Here is a 22,049-nt window from a genome sequence, read left to right on the forward strand (position 1 = left end):
GAAGGAGACCACAGTTCTTCACTCTCCCAGCTCTGGACAAACTGCAAGGATCAGACACATCAGCAGTACAGTGTTCCTCACCCCAGTCTCTGCAGTTTACAGTGTGGGTCCTCCAGTCCAGCAGAGAGCGCTCTCACTCCTGCATCCTGCAGATCATTATCCCTGAGCTCCAGATCTCTCAGCTCTGAGTGGGATGAACGCAGGATTGAGGTAAAATCATCACAGCAGCCGGAAGTGAGATTACTCTCTCTGAAACTGTGGAGAAGGAGACAAGATCTCCGCTCATTAGATAAACACACACTCACGCACACCTCTGTGAGATTACTCTCTCTCAAACTCTTATTATATAAACGTGCACATCAGAGCTGTCCTATTCATTTTTAATCAATATTTTAATCGGTTTTGCATTTCCTGAGGATTTTGAGAGAATGATAGCCCATCTAGAACCTATCAACACTGAATGATCCCTCACTGATAAAAATGACTGACAGTGGGCTCCCGAGTGGCTCAGTCGGTAAAAGTACTTATTCTGAGTGTAGACTGAACGCCACGGCCCGGGTCTGATCCTGACTGTGTCACTAGCCGACAGTGACCGGGAGCTCACAAGAGGCCAGCAGCCTATACAGCACAGAGCAGTCTCTGAACAGTACCACTGATCTGGGGCCAACAGCCTGTACACCACAGAGCAGTCTCTGACCAGTACCACTGATCAGAGGCCAGCAGCCTATACACCACAGAGCAGTCTCTGAACAGAACCACTGATGTGAGGTATCAGCACAGAGATACCCTGACCTACAGGAGGAGATCCTTAAGCTGTTCAACCTGCTCCTGGAAATGCTACACTGGGATCTTGGTCTAATCACCCCAATTTTCAAAGGTGGAGACAAACAAAACCCTGGTAATCACAGAGGAATTTGTGTAAACAGTAACCTAGGAACCCTTTTTTGCAGTCATATCATACAAATACAAGAATACTGTCATTCATCATCAAACCAAATGCCATCAGTAAGATTTAAATTGCCTTTTCATCAAACCATCGTACTGTAGACCACAGTTACTCCTCAAAATGTAAATGCAAAGTGGTACAGGAGGTATAACCTACAACATAGTTAAATCCATGTTCTTCACAAATTTAGCCCCTTTCAAAATTTGGTTAAACCTTTTCTAAAGTGTTATTCACCCAATTCTCCAATATGACAGCAAAGGATGGCCCACTGTCAAACTCAAATTATAAAAGGTGTTTTTGTACATTTCAAGGAAACACTGGAGAGCTGTGCTTCATTTTGTTGCAGTTTATTCCCTGTGAAGGTGAGCCTGATTACTACACATCCCTGAAGGGCTTGGCCTTCTCAATGTCATAGACCCACATCCATGTCTTACAGTACAGAGCTCCAGTGGCGACTGATGGCATTGCACCTGCTGAAAATACAGTCACAACATGTGGGATAAAAACCCAGCGGAAAAACTGCATGTATAATTCTGTAAAATCATTCTCCATTTACACAGAAACTCCACCAATCATGCATCAGGGCTGAGCTGGGCAGATTCCCTTTACTGCTACCAGTAGAAAAGAGAGCACTCCAGTTCTGGGCCCAGCTTTTACCACAATTAAGGGGAAGACTTTCCACCATCTCCTGAAGGTCTTGGCTGGATTGTCCTGCACTCAGAACGTGTAACATTACTGGACCAGTCGCCTGAATGGTGCAGACTTTGGAGCACTAAATGTTTTTTGGCTCTAACGGGGTCCCTAACAGGACTCCTTCATCCTGCCGCAACATGACAGCTGCCTGTCACTCGTCACTGACTCCTGTAACTGAGCCAACATCTCAACTGCTGCTAAGGAGAAGCACTGGATCTGCCCCAGGGTTCTGGGAGGATCATATGAATCCAGACACTGGAAATGACTTGCATACAGGCGGTTCGAGACGATGGGTCCTGGAGACAACACCACCGACTCAGAATGTGGAAGGGACACTGGCGACCCCCAAATGTAGGACTGAGACGTCCTGCCCAGACCAGTCTCAAGCCCCTCCCCACCCCAGGAGATCCCCCTTTTAGAATGCAATCAAGAAGATTTCAGCTAACAAGTTTTCCCCCTATTTCTTTATTACATCATTTAATTAATAAGAGCCATTCAGAGACTGCAAGGCTGGTCCCCCATCTGAGAGGAATTCTCACATCCAGTAACAGCTCAACTTATCAGTGCAGAGGGCCATGTCATTTCCATTGAGTGCTGCTGCCATCTAGTGGGTAAAGATAAAACACTAATCAGGTGAATACGGATTTCTTTGCAGACTATAAGATGTTATGAGACAAAAGATGTTTGACTACATGAGAGTTGACTTGAGGTTTATTTACACATACACAGTATGGTCACTATTGTAACTAGTATTATTATTGTTATAGTTGTTATTATTAACTATTACTCCTATTTATCATACTGCATTTGGTCAGCTTTAATTCTTTGGTGCCTTTATTCACTTCTTTACCAATTGAATTCTCATGTAGCTATAAATGTATGCCACTGACCGTGATTGAGCATTTTAGCTGTCATACTTTGGACTTGTTTAACTGTAGTAATTTAAAGCGACTCTTTATATTCCGTTATCTATAACATTCTAGATTGTAATTTCACTGCATTTTTCCATTTAGAACCATACAAGCTGGACATCCAAGTTATGGCAGCATGATATAAATGGCCGTGTGTGTGTGTGTGCCCGTGTGTGTGTATGTGTGTGTATCTGTGTGTGTGGAGAGAGCTGATACAACCTGAGTCCAGGTGGATTTATTCCTGACTTGATATTATATCAGGATATACAGTTAATTATAAGTCACAAGCTATGCCTATAGGAGACTATTCAGTCCATACCCCATATAAAATACTGTAAATGAACTTGGTATTATATCAGGATATGCCTATAGGAGACTATTCAGGCCTCCAGCCACCCTATATACATCTCTTTGCATGGGATCCAGACAGTTCTGTGTGTTTGGGAGTCAGGGTCACTCCCACTCTTTCCCAACCATATAAGGCTAACGTAACGCCCACAATAGAACATTTTAAATATAAGATGGACAGGTGGGAGGGTCCCAAATTCCTACTGTATCTACTACTACTGACATTGTCAGTGCTCCCGCCCCCTAGCTGTGGTGTTTTTGTTTTTCCCTGTCCATGTGCTTTTGTTTTCCTTGTGTTTTAGGCCTGCCCTGCTCCCCACCTGGTTCTCCATCCATCTGATTGCTCATCGCCTTCACCTGCCTGCCTGCACACCTGCTTCCCATCCCCTTGTCAGCCCTGCCCTATATCTGCCCTGCGTGTCCCTGTCCTGTTGCTAGCTCGTAGCAGTTAGTTTCCTGACTGTTTTCGTCCCAGCTGTTTTTCCCTGTTTGTTGCCGTTTTCCGTTTTCGACCTGCCTGTTTTTCGACCTGATTATTGCCTGCTGCTCTGCATTGTTCGCCCCTGCCTGTTCCGGTTTACCCATTCCTGGATTATCCCTCGGACTGCACCTCTGGTTTTTGACCCTGATTGTGTACTGTTAACAATCTGCTCACGTCTTTTTAAATCTGCCCGGAACTCGACGCACTGTGGTCTGCGACTGAGTCCGTGCCTGAGCCCTGACAGACATATCTATCACTTAGCAGACTGGTTCTTACAGATCTAAATAGGGATATTTCTAAATCTGTTTGGGCTGAAAGAAAGTCTGAAATTAAGCTACACACACTTCAACTGCCCTGGAACATGGGGGTATGTCCTTACAAACACTAAATATTACATGCGGTCTGCACAGGCTAAGGTTACTCATGAATGAGTCCATACAACAAACTCTGTATGGATAAAAACTGAAGCTGAAATGTGTGTCTCAATCCTGTATTTGCTATTATAAATTATCAGGTTCAATAAGAGAGAATCCTATGATTTTAATACCCTGCAAATGTGGGCTATCATTAAAATACTTTCGGTTGCCCAAAACCTTTGGCCCTTTTTCATTTTGGAAAAACCTTCTGGAAATTAAAGCAAGCCTGAGACACTGATATACCTCTAAACCCCTCCCCCCCTACTTCCAATGAACCTTCTATCAGCAAAATTAGAAACTTCTCTCTGATGAAGGCCACACCTAAGAAACTCTATCTACATCTATGTAATCATACACTCACTTAAGGGTAAGACAGAGAGAATTAAAGTATGTTTGGTGGAGCATCTCCCACTTGTCCTAAATGTATTGCTCTGGTTGGATTACTTATACACTGCATATGGGAATGCACTACTATCTCAATATTTTGCGAGAGCGCTTGTGAAGAAATCTCAAAAATACTCATCTTACATGTGGAAAAGTAGCCTTGTGATTACTTTATTGGGAGCTATACCAAAAGAATACAGTAATTCAGGGGAGGTGATGCTAAATGTGTTTTTGCAAGTCAGGAAATGTATGATGGTGAAGTGGATAGGATCAGGCCCTCCCACTATGCAATAATGGAGAAGTCAAGGCATTGATACAGTACCCTGCAGGAAAACAATACATTAAAGAGGATAAGTCTGAGCAGTTTAAGGAAAAATGGAAGATGAAACCCAGTTCTAACTGAATCTCACATGGATATACTGGGTCAAGAGGATGCTAAAAGTGCCTTGTAACTTGAAGTTACTGCAGTTGATTTGAAGACGAATATAATCATTATTATTGATTTACGTCGTATGATTATTTTCACACTGTAAGTAGGTATAAGTCAGGCATGGACAAAATAAAAAAAATTAATATAGCAATATTGTCCTCCAAAAATACTGCTATGTATGATAATATCGTCCCCAGCCAGGGGGAGGTATTAAGTCTTGAAGTGGGATGGCCACCTAAAGAAAAACCACCAGTGACCTGTAATACACACATATACAGTGCCTTCCAAAAGTATTCAGACCCTCTTTATTTAAAAACACTGAAACCAAAAATTAATGATTTTAAGGTGGTATTGGTTTTATGTTTTCAATGTAAAAAACAATTTTTTGCACAAACATTCAACACCACATATTAATATTTGCAAGAGAAACACACACCACACATATATACAGCGAGACAAATATGGACGCTTTATGTAAAAAGGGTCAGCAACCACTGTTCTTTTTGAGGAAGATTTAGGGTTTATAACAGATAAGCCTCTGATTATATTCTTTTATTCCTCTGATTCCTCTGAAGTTCTGTCACTATACTTACTGTATGCACTTTTGTACGTCGCTTTGGATAAAAGCGTCTGCTAAATAAATAAATGTAAATGTAAATGAAATGTCATCTACTCTTTATAGTCATGTATTTTTTGTGAGAGCAAGGTTGGTCGTTATTTTTCCTATTTTTGCTGACACTGTAATTATGTGTGTAGTGAAAGTATTTGGCCTTTGTGATGTGTTTTTGATGACTGCTGTATGTACACTAAATTGCACCTCATACACAAGACAGATTTACTACTGCTACTACATACATTTATATTATCCCTGGCAGCTGAAACAGTTACCCTTTTCAATGGATCTCCACAGGTATGAGATACCTGGGTAATAATACAACATCTGGCTATGACAAACTGTATGCTGCCCCCCTCCCTTCTCTTATTGCTCAAATTAAGGAAAACCTACAAAGATGGATGGCTCTACCTTTACCTTTGGGGGGCGTATACCTTCTGTGAAGATGAATGTACTGGTGAGATTACTTTACTTGCTCTCAAGATAATAAGATCACTTCCTGTCAAGACACCCCTCAAAGCCTTTACTCAAAGAAATAAGGCCAGAACCAGCCTTGGCACAATAACAGAGCTCATATAAGCTCTAAAAACTACAGCTTCATAGTGATGGCAGTACACTGTATACCTGCTACAACCTTAACACTACAGACCCCTGTACACTGTGTGATAACATACTCCCCGCTGTAACACAACCAAAACCTTAACACCACAGACTAGAGAGCTAAAACAGAACAATGAGCACTGCATTCAGACAATGAAGCCCTAAAGACCCCTCTCTGTAAATCACTACTTACAAAGTGACATGTGTTAGGACAGGAATGTAGCTAACTAAGCAAGGTAGCTGTACATGCACAGCTTGCTGCTACCAGTCACAACATCATCCTGCTATACTGCTAGATACCTTACAACATATACAAGCAAGCTCGCTAGCCTTGCCCCCACCAACCCACCCACAAAAGGGTAAATAAGCATGCATTGATCAGGGATCAGAAAAGAGTTCATGGACACTTAATATAAAATATTAAAATATTTAAAATAAAAACATGCAGAATAATGTCAAAAATGTAATACTGATGCTGTTCAATGATGAAGTGGGAGTGATGATAAGCTCTAAAGTCTGGCATCAAGTTGGAGAGAAGATCAAGTTAAAGTTCCTGTTTCGTTGGCATTTTTAGTATTACGGTGGTTGTTCTTCTACGAACAGGCAGCCAATTATTTGTCAATAGCTGCTGTATGACAGGTCACAGGATAGATAAGCAAGAACAGAGGGATGGGATTCAGGTGGAAAAAGAAGGCAGGCTGGGGGAGAGGCGAGTAAACTGACAGAGAAGGAGCTTTTTAACATTTCACTGTAACTCTGTATAGAGCCATAATCACTGACTTCTATTCACTAAAAGTGATGTATTACACAGCACTACTCACCTCAGTCTTTGTAGTTTACAGTTTGGACTCTTCAGTCCAGCACAGAGCCGCTTCACTCCTGAATCTCCCAGCTTATTGTAGCTCAGGTCTAACTCTATCAGGTGTGAGGGGACTGACTGGAGAGCGGAGGCCACAGTGTCACATGACGTCTCTGTCAGGTTACAGCTGTCCAGTCTGCAGAGAAGAGTTCAGAGACATTTCATAGGAAACACTTAAAATCTGAAATGCAATACTGATGCTGTTCAGTGATCTCTCAGTGTCTCTTCAGTGATCAGTGACCCCTACCTCTATGTTTACTAAAAAGAATACAGCTTTGCCAGATTCACCATTGCTTTATTATTCAAAATGGGTACTATTATACACATTTTATGAATATTTAATTTCCCCAAAAACCTTTATTAACTGTTAAATCTGAAACACCAATAAGAGACCGTACAGAATAACCTCGCAGTTATCAATCGTCCGAACATATCCTGTACCAGACAGACGATATGTTCGCTCACACATGCACACAGGCAACTCAAACTCGCCGCCACACGCATGTTCCTTTGTTCTCTTTGAACACGTGTGTTCAGCGAGCACACGCAGCACACGCACGACTCAGAACAAAGGAACACACACCCTATGACACGCTCACACACACTACCGCAAGACATTCACTCAAATCCACATATTAATGTAAATAAATATACAGGCTTCATTTATTCTACATAAATGTATTGATTCGTGCCTTACTACTTTGATGTTATATCTCAATAAATGCATTCTTTTTCCATGGCTGTGTGTTGTAATGTTACACATGGAATGAATATCGCCAACCTCTGCTGATCAGAATTCTAAATGCCTTCACCTCTTAGTTAAATCATCAGTGTTATTTGTTTAGTTAGCTAAATGGATGACATTGTGATTTGATTAAGATTAACTACTGATGTGGTAATTTCGATTATGATTATTAATTTAATTATTAATTGAAGTTCCAAATTAATAGTTTAGTATATTTTATGAGACTGATATACGAAACAAATCTGAATCTGGTATTTTATTTTAACCACTATGGTAGATGCCATATTCTGTATGGCACCTCAATGTGTTTAATTTAATTATCACCAACATAATTGGTACCTCAGGTAAGGATATTCCTTACACATAAGTGGTACCCCCTCTAATTGTAGGCATTGTCCCTACAGAACTGGTGCCCCGTGTGAGGAAGACTAACATCATAGTCATTATCCCCTACAGAGCCATAATCACTGAGCTCTATTCGCTAAAAGTGATGTATCACACAGCACTACTCACCTCAGTCTCTGTAGTTTACAGTTTGGACTCTTCAGTCCAGCACAGAGCCGCTTCACTCCTGAATCTCCCAGCTTATTGTAGCTCAGGTCTAACTCTATCAGGTGTGAGGGGACTGACTGGAGAATGGAGGCCACAGTGTCACATGACGTCTCTGTCAGGTTACAGCTGTCCAGTCTGCAGAGAAGAGTTCAGACACATTTAATAGGAAACATGTAAAATCTAAAATGTAATACTGATGCTGTTCAGTGATGAACTGAGAGTGATTATAATGAGGGAGACAGTCTGATAGCTGTACAGCTTTAGTTCTGATCCACATTTTTCCTTCCCACTGTGAAAGGAAATAACACCCTACAAACAGATCTCTGCAGTGCCACCTGTGGTCACTGTGAGTGTTTTATAGAGGCCACACCTGCCTCACTTGTTCACTTCCAGAATAAATCATGATCTGGGTTTGTATTGTACGTATTGATCAGTGATACTTTATCTATCACCACCAGCATTTGCAATCATGGATCATTTTCATATTGATCTTCTGTTTGGCATGTTTGTAGGTGTAAAAATTAAATAAATATCTTTTGAGAGACAGTTTTATTTGAGTTTGTATTTGCACAGATCATGGTGTTGTTTGAGCACAAACTGCAGTACACCAAACGGGCTTGCTCAAATTGTAACAGGATGCAGATACTATTCATATCCTTTCAGTTCCAAAAAAGGAATCACTTTACTGTCAGGAGACCAGACTGTTTGCTGCACATCTGATGAAGATCCTATTCAGAGTGAACACAGAGCTGACTGCTACTGTCCTGCATGATTGGGATGGCAGGTTTGCCAAACAGGTGGGAGGTCAATGTGTGAAAGAGAGAGGGGAAGTAGTATGGATTACAGTACAGACTTCATAGCAGGGAATGAATAATGGAGATGAATCAAGACTGCAATGTGGGACTTACCTCAACATTTTACTGTAAAAACTAGTATGACTAAAACAGCAGGTCAATCGTTCTGACCACACATCTACCGTCTGCTTGGTACCTTCAGTCAGAAACTACTGATTCCAATAGAACTGAATATTAAGGTCAAAATCCAGTCACTTGGCAACCCTAAACCTCATCTGAAAGGGATGTTATCCTGCTTTGCTGTGATAGATAAGTAAGAACAGAGGGATGGGATTCGGGTGGAAAAAGAAGGAAGGCTGGGGGAGAGTGAAGTAAACTGACAGAGAAGGAGCTTTTTAACATTTCACTGTAACTCTGTATAGAGCCATAATCACTCAACTCTATTCACTAAAAGTGATGTATCACACAGCACTACTCACCTCAGTCTCTGTAGTTTACAGTTTGGACTCTTCAGTCCAGCACAGAGCCGCTTCAATCCTGAATCTCCCAGCTTATTGTAGCTCAGGTCTAACTCTATCAGGTGTGAGGGGACTGACTGGAGAGTGGAGGCCACAGTGTCACATGACGTCTCTGTCAGGTTACAGCTGTCCAGTCTGCAGAGAAGAGTTCAGAGACATTTAATAGGAAACATGTAAAATCTGAAATGTAATACTGATGCTGTTCAGTGATAAACTGACAGTGATTATAATAAGGACTAAAGTATGATAGCTGTACAGCATTAGTTCTGACCCAATTATTTCCTTACCACTATAAAATGAAAAAACACCCTACAAACAGATCTCTGTAGCACCACCTGTGGTCACTGTGAGTGTTTTATAGAGGCCACTCTTGCCTCACTAGCTCACCTCCAGGCTAAATCATGATCTGGGTTTGTATCTTACCCCTACCTCTATGTCTGCTACAAGGATTACAGCGTTGCCACTTTCTCCACTGCTTTATTATTTATAATGTTTATTACAAACATCTTTAATAAACACTCCATCTCCACAAACACCTTTACTAACTGTTGAAGCTGAAACACCAGTAAGAGACTGTACTGTTCTGCTGCTCTGTACTAAACTCCTGGCTGCTGATCATTTGGCAGCACTTTCACATTTGGACAAAATGTCTGGGTCACCACGGAAATGGAGATCGCTACATATTCTCATTCACTTCAGTGGTCTCTGCTGATGCAGGCAGTCGGCTTCATTTCATACGGATGAAATCAGTAGGGAGGATGGAGCTCAGAAACTCATTTTTCATAGACTCAGGCTGTGCTCTAATCTGGCCCATACGCTCTCATTGGCTAAGGCTCTGTCCCTAATCAGACACTAAACTGTGAACACTTCATGAAATCTGGGCTTTGGTGATGTGTTCCTAAGTGGTACCTTCAGTCAGAAACTACAGATTCCAACAGAACTGAATATTAAGGTCAAAATCCAGTCACTTGGCAACCCTAACCCTCATCTGAAAGGGATGTTCTCCTGCTTTGCTGTAATAGATAAGTAAGATCAGAGGGATGGGATTCAGGTGGAAAAAGAAGGCAGGCTGGGGGAGAGTGAAGTAAACTGACAGAGAAGGAGCTTTTTAACATTTCACTGTAACTCTGTATAGAGCCATAATCCCTGAGCTCTATTCGCTAAAAGTGATGTATTACACAGCACTACTCACCTCAGTCTCTGTAGTTTACACTTTGGACTCTTCAGTCCAGCACAGAGTCGCTTCAGTCCTGAATCTCCCAGCTCATTGTAGCTCAGGTCTAACTCTATCAGGTGTGAGGGGACTGACTGGAGAGCGGAGGCCACAGTGTCACATGACGTCTCTGTCAGGTTACAGCTGTCCAGTCTGCAGAGAAGAGTTCAGAGACATTTGATAGGAAACACGTAAAATCTGAAATGTAATACTGATGCTGTTCAGTGATAAACTGACAGTGATTATAATAAGGGCTAAAGTCTGATAGCTGTACAGTTTTAGTTCTGACACAATTATTTCCTTCCCACTATGAAATGAAATAACACCCTACACACAGAGCTCTGCAGCGCCACCTGTGGTCATTGTGAGTGTTTTATAGAGGCCACTCCTGCCTCACCAGTTCACTTTCAGAATAAATCATGTTCTGGATTTGTATCTTACCCCTACCTCTATGTCTGCTACAAGGATTACAGCTTTGCTACATTCATTATTACTTTTTACATTTAGAATATGAAAGAGACAGTTAAGGGTGAGTTTAGAGCTAATATGTGAGTATTTGATCCAAGTTTTATTTTAATCTGAGCTGCGTTGCACCATTCCATAAAAGACTCTGACCATCAAATCGAAGGTTAGGCCTTTACCCTATGATTAATTATTATTCTGCTCACAATATTGAATTTACAATTATGCAATATGTAAACAAGCATAAAAGGAGAAGTGGTTACAAACTACTTTTTAATTATTAAATAATGTTATATGTTTAAAAAAAACTGTGAACAGTTTATTTTCCTCAGTTTATGTATACATCTTTTTCATTTCATTTCATTTCTTTTTCAAAAAGGTCAACTGCAATCATAAAGGCACTCTGAAATAACACTGAATTTTTCCTCAGCCTATTCACAAATGTCCATGTAGAGGTAGGGAGAACAGGGGAGACAGCAGATCAACAATACACTACAATACCACAAACAGACATACAATACACCATTATACCAAAAAAGGGAACAAAACTAAACAAATTAAAGAAAATATTCCACAGACACAAAAAGGATGCAAACAGCTTGGTCATCCATCACCATTCCCTCTACAACTTAATAAGATTATGGGACAGATACTAATCACACCATTGCCACACCCCTGATGTAAATAGGGATTAAGAATTATGACTTTAATGAGAGAGGTGCAGCTTTTCTGCATGCGCAAAGAAAGGCCTCCAAATCTTGTAAATTTTTTTGGAGGACCCCCTCAATGTGTATCTAATTTTTTCCACTTTAGGCAGTGAGAATTTATCTGAGAGGTGTGGAAAGGATGCAAAGATGTTGTCTATATCTACATCCTTAAACATTGTAATGCTGAATGTTGACCAGAAGGAGAATGCTCTATCCATCAGTGAGGGTGGGAAAGCAGGATGTGCAGCTAGAGGGACAGTGGTAGGAAAAGCTCGTAATCCAAATTGGCGTCTAAACTGTCTCCAGATTCTCAATGATGTTTTAGCACTGACATTTTTATATAGGGGGAGGAAGGGCAGTTGATATGGGAGTGTAGTAGGGCTTAAAGTGATGTAGGCAAGCATACATAGGTGGAGAGTCAAAGGCATCAAGTGTAGCCTACATTACTTTGCCCTGAGATTTGCTGCCCAATAATAAAACTGAAAGTTTGGTAGAGCCATACCTCCAAGAGGTTTAGGTCTTGTAAGAAACACTACAGATTGTGGCAACTTTTTTATTTCAAATGAACTCTGAAACAGGGCTATCAGTTCTGTGGAAAAAATTCTGGAGGAGGAAAATGGATATACACTGGAACAGGTAAGAACATTTTGGAAGGGTATTCATTTGAACAGAGTTGATCCTTCCAGCCAGTGGTAAGGGAAGCAATAACCAGTGCTCAAAGTCTTCCCACACCTGGGCCATTTAACTGGCAAAGTTAAACCTGAATATGCACTGAAAGTTGTCAGTGATATGCACTCCAAGGTATGCAAATCTGCGCTGTGCAATCCTAAATGGAAAGGTAAGAAAAGGATATTGCTTGGCCGCAGTGTTTAAGGAAAAGCTCTCGCTTTTGCTCAGATTTAGACTGTAACCGGAAATGAGACCGAATGCTTTCAAAATATTAAGGGTGCAGATACAGACGGAGTTTGGATCTAGGGTATATGATGAGAGGATGATTCCTGTCATAGCTGGTGAGATAGCAGCCTACCTGCCTTGTCACTATCTTCATAATATGTGTATCTGGATCTAAGTATCAAGTTCTCTACATGGCCTGTTGAGACAATATCAAACTCTGCCTTTAAAGACAGCCGTTCCTTATGTACATCTGAGGATGGGGAGGTAGCAGAGATGTTATCAAGCTGAATCACTTACTGTCTTATCTCAGAGAGCTTTTTTCATCATTTTTTCTCATAGCCAATGTATGAAATAATTTCTCCCCTAATGTATGCTGTCAGAGCCTCCCAAAGAACGGACGCAGAAACATCTGGAGTTTCATTAACTGATATAAAAGGTCAATTTGACAGGCCACAAACTTCACAAAGTCCTCATTCAACAGCATGCGATGCCATGATGCACGTGTGCCATCAGGCCTCTCAAGGCAGACATCCTGTTCACCTGCTGCATGGTCAGATATTACAATATGAACATGGCTGCACAGATGGGAGTAACCTGTTACCTATCAGGAAATAATTAATACATGTAAAAGTGTGAGGGACATGGAGAAAAGGAATATTCTTTTCCGCATTGGCTGAAAAAAACACCAGAGATCTCAGACAGCAAACTCTTTCATAAAAGACTGAATTACCTCGGCAGACTTCAAGGGCATATGCTTTCTGGTGGAGGAGCGGTCCAGTTTAGGATTAAGCCAACAATTAAATTCACCTCCCAGAACAAAAAAATGTGAGGACATATCAGGTAATGTGGAGGACGGTCTAAAGAAATGATCGTGATCCCCATTGGAAGCATCAACACTGGCAAGGAGGACAGGGGTATTAAAGATGACAATGACAAACCTCCCATTAGGATCAGCGATGACATTACATTACAAAAAAGGAATTGATCTATGTTAAAGAGTCACGGCTCTCCTAGATTAGTCCTGAAATGTAGAATGACGGCTAATCTATCTCTTCCTCAGTTAAAGGTAATCACAGGCTTTAAGATGAGTCTCTTGGAGATAGACAATATGGCCCCTTATATGGACCCCTTAATGCACTTTGCTGCATTTGACTGGTTTGTTCAGGCCTTTACAATTCCAGCTAACAAATTTTAGCTCCCTTCCACCCAGCTTGTGGGTTATCCTATGTTGTACCACATCTGGTGTAGGCTATTAAGTATGTATAGATGGAGACACTTGGCAATAGAACCTGAGTGATGTGAATAGACCAAGCAAAGTAAAGCACATATAAAACACATGCAAAAACAGATAACAGGTAACAGGTAACACCCACCAGCCCTGGCAGAAGCGTCTCCCCAAACGAGAGACCCAACACTGCTATTAACCCTTCAAACTAAATGCTGCGTGAGAGACTGAGTGGCACAAGACACATGAAAAGTGAACACAGTATAAATATATACAACGATATCAACCAAAAATTACGTTATGGTGTCTTTATCACAACAGAAGAATATTACGGACTGATCTAAATTATGTATCAAATAAGATAACGTCAAAGCGGTCCGTGTAGTTAAGATAGCGGCTAACGTTCGCTAAACAGAACTAACATGCGCTAGCTAGCCAGCTGGCTATTCGTGGAATAAGGTAGCAAGCTATTCATGCCAGAAACTACTCCTACTACTTATCATTACCTTAAGGTCCTGTCGTTTTAATATTTTTGTTTATAAAGTCCACTGCAGTGGCTGGGTCCTCAAACTCGTGCGTGGCTCCGCTGGGCAGGGTAATACTCAGTAATGGAGGGTAAAGAAGTCCAAACGTGGCTCCCGGACAGGAGCGGAGAAGGCGCTTCATGGTCCCAAAAGCAGCCAACTTCCCAACGATGGCAGCTGATGGAGAGCTTCTACCCTTGTAACTGAGACGCAGGATTTGGGAGTGATGTGCTCGGTCTAGTAACGGTCTTTCGTCAAGCTGTATTAGGCCTAAATCCTGACCTAGCTGGGAAACAAAATGAGTCGGGTGGGTGGGAGCCCTCCACACTGGTATACCGCTATAGCCTGCTCCCACAAGGCGAATGTTGCTCCTCCTCGACCTTCCCTGGAGATCTTCACACTGAGCATCCGAGAGAGCCCGCTGAGTTTCCAGCGAGGTTATAATGGGCTCTAGTTCAGTCAGGCGGTCGCTGCGGTCCGATAATTCTCCGATGGAGCTGTCATGAGTGTGAGCCCTCCATAGCAGGCAGGGTTTGAATTACGGGTGGGATTGGGGGGGTCTGACCCCCCCAGCATTAATAGTAGCGCTAGCGTCCATCACAGCCGTAACGTTAGCATCCTCCGAAAAGACCGGGATTTTGCTGCGCGCATTTCCCCCTGTATAGGTTTTCGCTCGAGCTGACGGCATTTCGATGGATTTTAGCAGATTAAAAACACACTCGCTAAAGTAAGGATCATATTTTACTCACCGTTGGTGAGTAAGTGGTAGCCTACTAATACTAAACTGTGCTGTAATTTAATAAATTAGTCAGTTTCTCAGAGCAGCTGGAAAACATTTTACCCCTCGCCCCCATAGTTTGAATTTTTTAAAGAGTCCGTTAGTAGCTAATGTAGTCCACTAACACACGCATCACTTGTAGATTGACAGAGCAAAAGTATTTTCTGACACGAAACAGCTCTCCGTGGTAAGGGTGAAGGAGGCAGCTGACAGTCATTTGGCGCTAGCACCACAAATACACTTCAATTCCGCCGTTATAATGTCTGTCAAATACAAGTGGTGTAATGGTCTTTTTAATATATACAGTATTATTAATAATATGAACACTAAAACACAACTAGGTGACGTTCGACAATATATTTGGTCTCTGTTCAGTCTGACAGTACATGTTTTATTTGTTTATAGACTGTTATTGCATTTTATTTCACATCTTTACATAGCCTGTCTGTAAGGAAAGTCAATTGACCTTTACGAAAGCGTTCCTTCAAGAAAAGCTTTTTGTTCCAAATGAACCCGCTTACTGTGGTTTCCAGAGTATATTCTTGCTTTTTCTCCCTTAACTGACAATACCCAGTCTTATCCAGTAATGTAGATGGATGTTGAAATATGGTGGAATAATAATCCCACAAATGAAATGATGCAAAATCAAAAAAATCGTAACAATCCGAACAAGAATCCTATCGTCGTCAAAGTAAAACAATGAATGCGCTGTCAGTTAAGATGGTTTTATGTTCATTCTCCACACTGGATGGAGCGCTACTAAGCAAAACATGTATAGACTACTGTCTGAACGTGTTCACTACCAGCCTATCCTTACCACATACAGGCCAGTAGATCTGCGCAGCGCCTGGTGTGAAGTGACGCTCCTGAGCGGGCAGTAAGATTTCCCCATTGCAATCCCTCTGTCGCTGAAAATACCGTCCGCGCCTAACAATAATCCCTAACAGAGCCGCACTGATACCAGTGTATGAAAGCCGATACCAATACTGAGTACTTCATTAACAGTGCAAGCCGAAGTATCGATACAAGTACTTCGATTAAAAATGAGATTTTTTTGCCTGTTTAGCCTAATAAAACACATCGAAATCAAACATAAATTGTTTTGTGTCATTAAGGGAGAAAATATTAGTGATAAATGAAAAATTGTCCTAATTGTTTGGCCCCATAGTAGCAGCACTTCTAATAAGTGTTATCTGGCATTTGCCAAATATTTACATCTTGGCCTAAACCTAGTGCTGAAGAGTAAACACAGATCATCTAGGAAGTGCAAGACAGATACAGACAGCAAGACCCATGATATGTTAATGTTCGTTTCTCTTCTAGGAGACTTTGTAGGATATAAAATGTACTCTTCCATCTAGTTTGGACATCCTGTTGCAATGTCTTCATCGGAATTTTAGGTCTTTTGAAGGTCTCCCAGATGAAAGTAGGCCAACAGGGAATGCCTGAAATGTCCGAAACGTCCCACAGTTTTTCTGTCAATTGCTACGATGTCACAGATGGAGCGCTGTGACAACATTCCATCGTGCACAGCGAACTGAATGATGCAGCTACTGTCCCTCGTAGTTAAGTTGGACCCCAAGATGTGCAGTGCCCTCCAGTTATATTCACACCCCTGATAATGACAGACGATAAGTAGTACTGAGCTGTATTTTATGCTCTGAACTTTCAATAAGGCTGGGAGAAAAGTAAGAGCTTGTTTCACTTGTCAGTAAAGCTGGAATCAGGATGGGGGATGTGTGGATTTCAGGAACTTACCTATAGAAGAGAAAAGGATTCTGGGATTCCCACTACCATTCCTATTAAGATTAGAGGAGTATGCTGACCTGGCTGCATTCAGAGCATCTACATACACACAGCTAAGATGTTCATAGCCCCGAGAATGAATATTCTGTCCAAACATTCATTCAGAGTGCCAGCCTGTGATTTTTAATTTGGACTTGCTAAAAGTTGGAGTGACCTCCCCCACCTTAGTATCTTAGCAGTTACTGAGGGGTGAAGAGCTGTAGCAGTAGAGTTTCTTGATGCCATTGTTTGTTGAAAGTGCCTGTGCCATTACGGTTCACTCACACAAACCCAGTCCTTCATATCCAGCTATCAGATACTGACCCCCATCATCTCACCTCAGTGCAGACAGTGTGTACTGGGAGTATTACTTGTGTGAGCCCTCATTAAACCACTGAACTGGATGCCTGACTCCTGTGTTTTTACTGACACAGCACTCTGATGACAACATTACCCTGAACCCAGTGAAGTATGAGTTTTGTTTCATATAATTTCAATGGAGAAAAGAGAAATTCAATGGAGAAAGGGGAAATTTGAATAATAAACTTCTTTTGGCCTTTTGAGGGGGTTAGTCTGAGTTTTGATCTCACCATTTTATTCTGCCCTGGAAAGCTCTGATTCTGATGAGTACACACTAGGGATTATGTAGATATTGTGTCAGTCACATGCATTATTAATACCATAACAATACTTACATGGCCTTCCTGCAGTTCTTGACTACTGGTAACAGTCTCCGATGGCCTGCTGCTGATGTTTTGTATGTCTTCAAGTCAAACACATCCAGGACCTCCTGTGACATCAGCAACACAAAGGCCAGAGCTGAACATTGGCGTGGTTCCAGCTTTTTATCAGAAAGTTTTCCTGATTTCAGGGAAATCTGGATTTGCTCCACCAGAGAGTTGTCATTCAGTTCAGTTAGACAGTGGAACAGATTGATGCTCCTCTCTACTGAAGATTCATCTCTGATCTTCTCCTTAATGTGCTTTACTGTTTCCTCGATGCTCTGTGATCTGCTTCCTGTCTGTGTCAGAAGGCCTTGCAGAAGGCTCTGATTGGAGTCCAATGAGAGGCCAAGAAGGAATCGGAGGAAAAGGTCTAGATGTCCATTCTTGCTCTGTAATACCTGATCCACTGCACCTATGTGTAACTCAGACAGCTGCACTCTGTCACCTGGAGGTTTTGATTTGACAGATTTGAGTACATTTCTCTTCTCATTTACGCATGAATGAAACACAAACAAGGCAGCCAGATACTCCTGAATGCTCAGATGCACAAAGCAGTAGACTTTCTCCTGATGCAACCCAGACTCCTCTTTAAAGATTTCTGTGCACACGCCAGAGTAGGCTGATGCTTTGCTGACATCAATGCCACATTCTCTCAGGTCTGTTTTATAGAATATCAGATTTCCCTTTTCCAGCTGCAGAAAAGCCATCCGTGCCAGTTTAAGGATGATTTCTGAGTCTGATATTGACATCTCCTTTGGAGACTCATTGGAGCCATGATACTTCAGATTCTTCACATTGGTCAGAATGAGCAGGAAGTGTGTGTACATTCCAGTCACAGTTTTGGGGATTTCTCCATTGTCAGCTCCACCCATCAGTTTCTCCAGCACAGTAGCAGAAATCCAGCAGAAGACTGGAATGTGACACATGACGTAGAGACTCCTGGATGACTTCATGTGTGAGATAATGCTGCTGGCCAGGTTCTGATCACTGATTCTCTTCCTGAAGTACTCCTCCTTCTGTGAGTCATTGAATCCTCGTAACTCTGTCACCCGGTGGACACACACAGGAGGGATCTGACTGGCTGCTGCTGGTTGGGAGGTGACCCAGAGGAGAGCAGACGGAAGCAAATTTCCCTTAATGAGGTTTACCAGCAAGACATCCACTGATGTTGATTTTGTTACATCACCCAAGATCTCACTGTTCTGGAAATCTAGAGGAAGGCGACACTCATCCAGACCATCAAAGATGAACAAAACTTTGACTTCATCATGCTCAACACTTTGAATCTCTTTCAGTTCTGGAAAGTAGTGCTGGAGAAGTTGCATCAGACTGAATTTTCTCCCCTTTTTCAAATTCAGATCTCGAATAGGAAGAGGGAAGATAAAGCTAACGTCCTGATTGGCTTTTCCTTCTGCCCAGTTGAGAATGAACTTCTGCACAGAGACAGTTTTTCCAATGCCGGAGATCCCATTTGTCAGCACAGTTCTAATAGCTTTGCTTTGGCCAGGTAAAGGTTTAAAGATGTCCTTGCAGAGGACTGCAGTCTCCTGTGTGGTTTGTCTCTGAGATGCCAACCCCCCACTTCCCCCCTCTGTGATGTAGAGCTCTGTATCCATCTCATTGAGGAGGGCTGGGTGGCCCTGATTTGTTAGATCTTCAAATTTGCATTCAAACTTCTTCTTCAGGTCATTTTTCAGTTTCTGTTGGACTCTTATAATGGATTCATCTAGGGACAGAAAACATGAGAAATGGTGTTATGCAAAATAAGATTATAATCTTGGTACTCCAGGAATCAATCTCAAGAAAAAATGACTTTTGTTCACTTATAATTCAGTCATATTCTGAGTGTTGGAAACTTGAAGGGAAAATAAGCAATTATGGGTAGAAATTCACTACTACAAAAATGATTCTATAAACTTCAGTAGATGAAGCAACTCCTTAACTCTTGTGTATGCGCTCGTCGAAGGAAAATCTTCCACAAGACTCAGACTAAAAAAGGTAAAATAAAAGGTGTTTATTCCAAACTATACATGTAACGGAATATGTCGAAACAAAACTTCTCTAACAAGATAAGATCTAAAGCTAATTTTTTCCTAATACGACACGCGACTACGGTAAGAAAACTGTGTTGCTCCGCAGCCCCAAGAAGCCCCCAACTCCTACCTTAAAGCCAGACTCAATGAATGTATAAGTGCGAAGCCAACCTTTCTTAATGTTACAGTATTCAAAAATGTTACAAGCATAAATCCAATGATAAAGAAAGGCATCCTAAGCCTATCAATTGTACATTAACGATACAGCTTTTACCTGTGTCATCTATCTGAATATTATGTAGTAACAATAACTTATACACTCTTCGCTGTTTATGATAATGCTACTGTTCCCTATAAACTTCACACGTAATATAAGCAACAACACTTAGATACACAATTATCACATACACGTCCGAAGTGCTTTGGCTCCCACAATGTCTGACATTAAAATCTTCAAAATGACACCAAATTACTCTCAACTCCTGACACAAACAATTCCTACAGAATCTGAATCCTTCTATATAAATATATTCAGTGCAAAGTGAATCCTGTTTATAGTGAACAAATACAGAGAAACAGTAACAATAACAGAATGGTAAACACTTTTACTCCAATACAGTCATAAAACACTCATCTTGTCTAATCACACAAATAGTGTGTGATTTCAAAAGCATTCTGGCTCTGGCCAATGTGAATGAGTCTGTAGTCAAGACCAGGCTGTTGTATAACGACTCCCTGAAACCCGTGATCATGGCGTATTTAAGTTTAATGGAGATCATTCATGTTGAGTCTGGAAGTCCTGAGTGTGACCCAGTCAGGAGTTAATAATAACCCTGTCATTTCCACACTGTATGAGTTAATAATATCATGTCCACACAAGACTCAGCAGGTGTTTCACAATTTTGGAGACATGGCTTTAAGAGGGAGCAGTAGTTGCGTTTGGGTGAGATTTCTGTCCTCACTGTTGGTTACTGCATGTGACTTTAGAATGGACTCCCAGAGGGAGTATTTTTTCAACAGAGACAAAGTGGCCAGCTAACTGGAGCAGGTACATTGTAGCAAAGGAGCTGTTTGAAGCTCACACTGAGCCAGAAAGCCAGAGCACAGGAGCAAGCTTGTGAGTGTGGAAGGGGTCAGGGTTTATAAGTCTGTGTGTATTCGGTGTGAAGGTTTTGGGCAGTGTGTAATAGTGTGTGTGTATTTGGAGGCAGAAGTGCCATTTCTGATAGGGAAAATGTGCTATACCCTCTGCCCCACTCTCCTGCAAAGCTGTTGGCACTTTTTGACTTAGGTACTCCCTAATACTCCCCCTCACCCACCTCTTACAGGCCTGTTGCCTATTATGTATAGTTAGTCTCTGCTTTATCTAAATAACAGAGTTGAGGAGAACCTCACTGCAGTTAAATTATTCATGTGGGATCACATGGTTTTGAATCTCCTCCTCCTTGTATAAGGGACTAATGTAAAGGCCTGAATGTGCTTTACTATATTGACATCATCAGTAAGACCTTAGGCCACTGCCTTAGTTTTATTTTAGCTACTGCCAGTATTACCTCAAATGTAGTGCAGTAGCATCCTACTGTATGCTTGGTGCCTTTTGTGTTTCTAATTGTTTAGTATTGTAAAGACAGAGAAATCTGTTGTGCTATTCTGATCAAACAGCTGAGACAGTTACATTTACATTACATTTATTCATTTGGCAGACGCTTTTATCCAAAGCGACTTACAAGTGAGGTACAATACAACACAAATGAAAAAACATACAGAGTCAACAATATTAGAAGTTCTGCATGACAAAGTCCCAAAGGTTGGCCAGACAAGGTACCAACTAGCAGGTGAAGCTAGTGAGCGCGTTAAACTATTGCAACCAAACCTTTATGTTTAAACCATTACAACCAAACCATTAAACCAAATCAATACGTTAAACCATTACAGCCAAACCATTACACCAAATCAATACGTTAGACAATGTTGTCTATGTAGAAACAGCTACTGTCTGTCAGAAACACAGTGGATCGTATCTGCACAGAGACAGCTACTGTAGCTCAGAAACACAGCGGATCCTATCTGCACAGAGACAGCTACTGTAGCTCAGAAACACAGCGGATCCTATCTGCACAGAGACAGCTACTGTAGCTCAGAAACACAGTGGATCCTGTCTGCACAGAGACAGCTACTGTAGCTCAGAGAGAAAAATTCTGAAAAACAGCTACAGTAGTTACACATACAGTATCTCTGATAAAATATACACACATACATTTAATGGAAGAATGATAAAATTGTTTTAAGCCACACACACTACTTACTCATTAGTGGAGAGAGCTCATCTGCAAACGAAAGAACACAGAATTAAGTCTCAGAGAAGAGAATGACTGAAATGCAGTGATGGAATTGTAAACAATTCCTCAGCAGG

At 41.5% G+C, this 22,049-nt stretch overlaps 1 protein-coding gene across 1 annotated transcript in view; it reads right to left on the bottom strand.

The window, feature by feature from the left end:
• LOC118779263 (NACHT, LRR and PYD domains-containing protein 12-like) overlaps positions 1-21,960 on the bottom strand; it is a 25,809-nt gene extending 3,849 nt beyond the window's left edge. The window contains exons 1-5 of the mRNA XM_036531269.1: positions 21,943-21,960; positions 17,574-19,329; positions 10,483-10,656; positions 7,940-8,113; positions 6,644-6,817 (exon numbers count right to left, since the gene is read on the bottom strand). Coding sequence (XP_036387162.1) covers positions 6,644-6,817; positions 7,940-8,113; positions 10,483-10,656; positions 17,574-19,329; positions 21,943-21,946 — 2,282 coding nt within the window. The 5' untranslated portion in view covers positions 21,947-21,960. The remainder of the gene's footprint in view (positions 1-6,643; positions 6,818-7,939; positions 8,114-10,482; positions 10,657-17,573; positions 19,330-21,942) is intronic.
• Between the last annotated feature and the right edge of the window lie 89 nt (positions 21,961-22,049).

The sequence above is a fragment of the Megalops cyprinoides genome, chromosome 6 (genome assembly GCF_013368585.1).
Source record: "Megalops cyprinoides isolate fMegCyp1 chromosome 6, fMegCyp1.pri, whole genome shotgun sequence".
Classification (NCBI taxonomy): Eukaryota; Metazoa; Chordata; class Actinopteri; order Elopiformes; family Megalopidae; genus Megalops; species Megalops cyprinoides.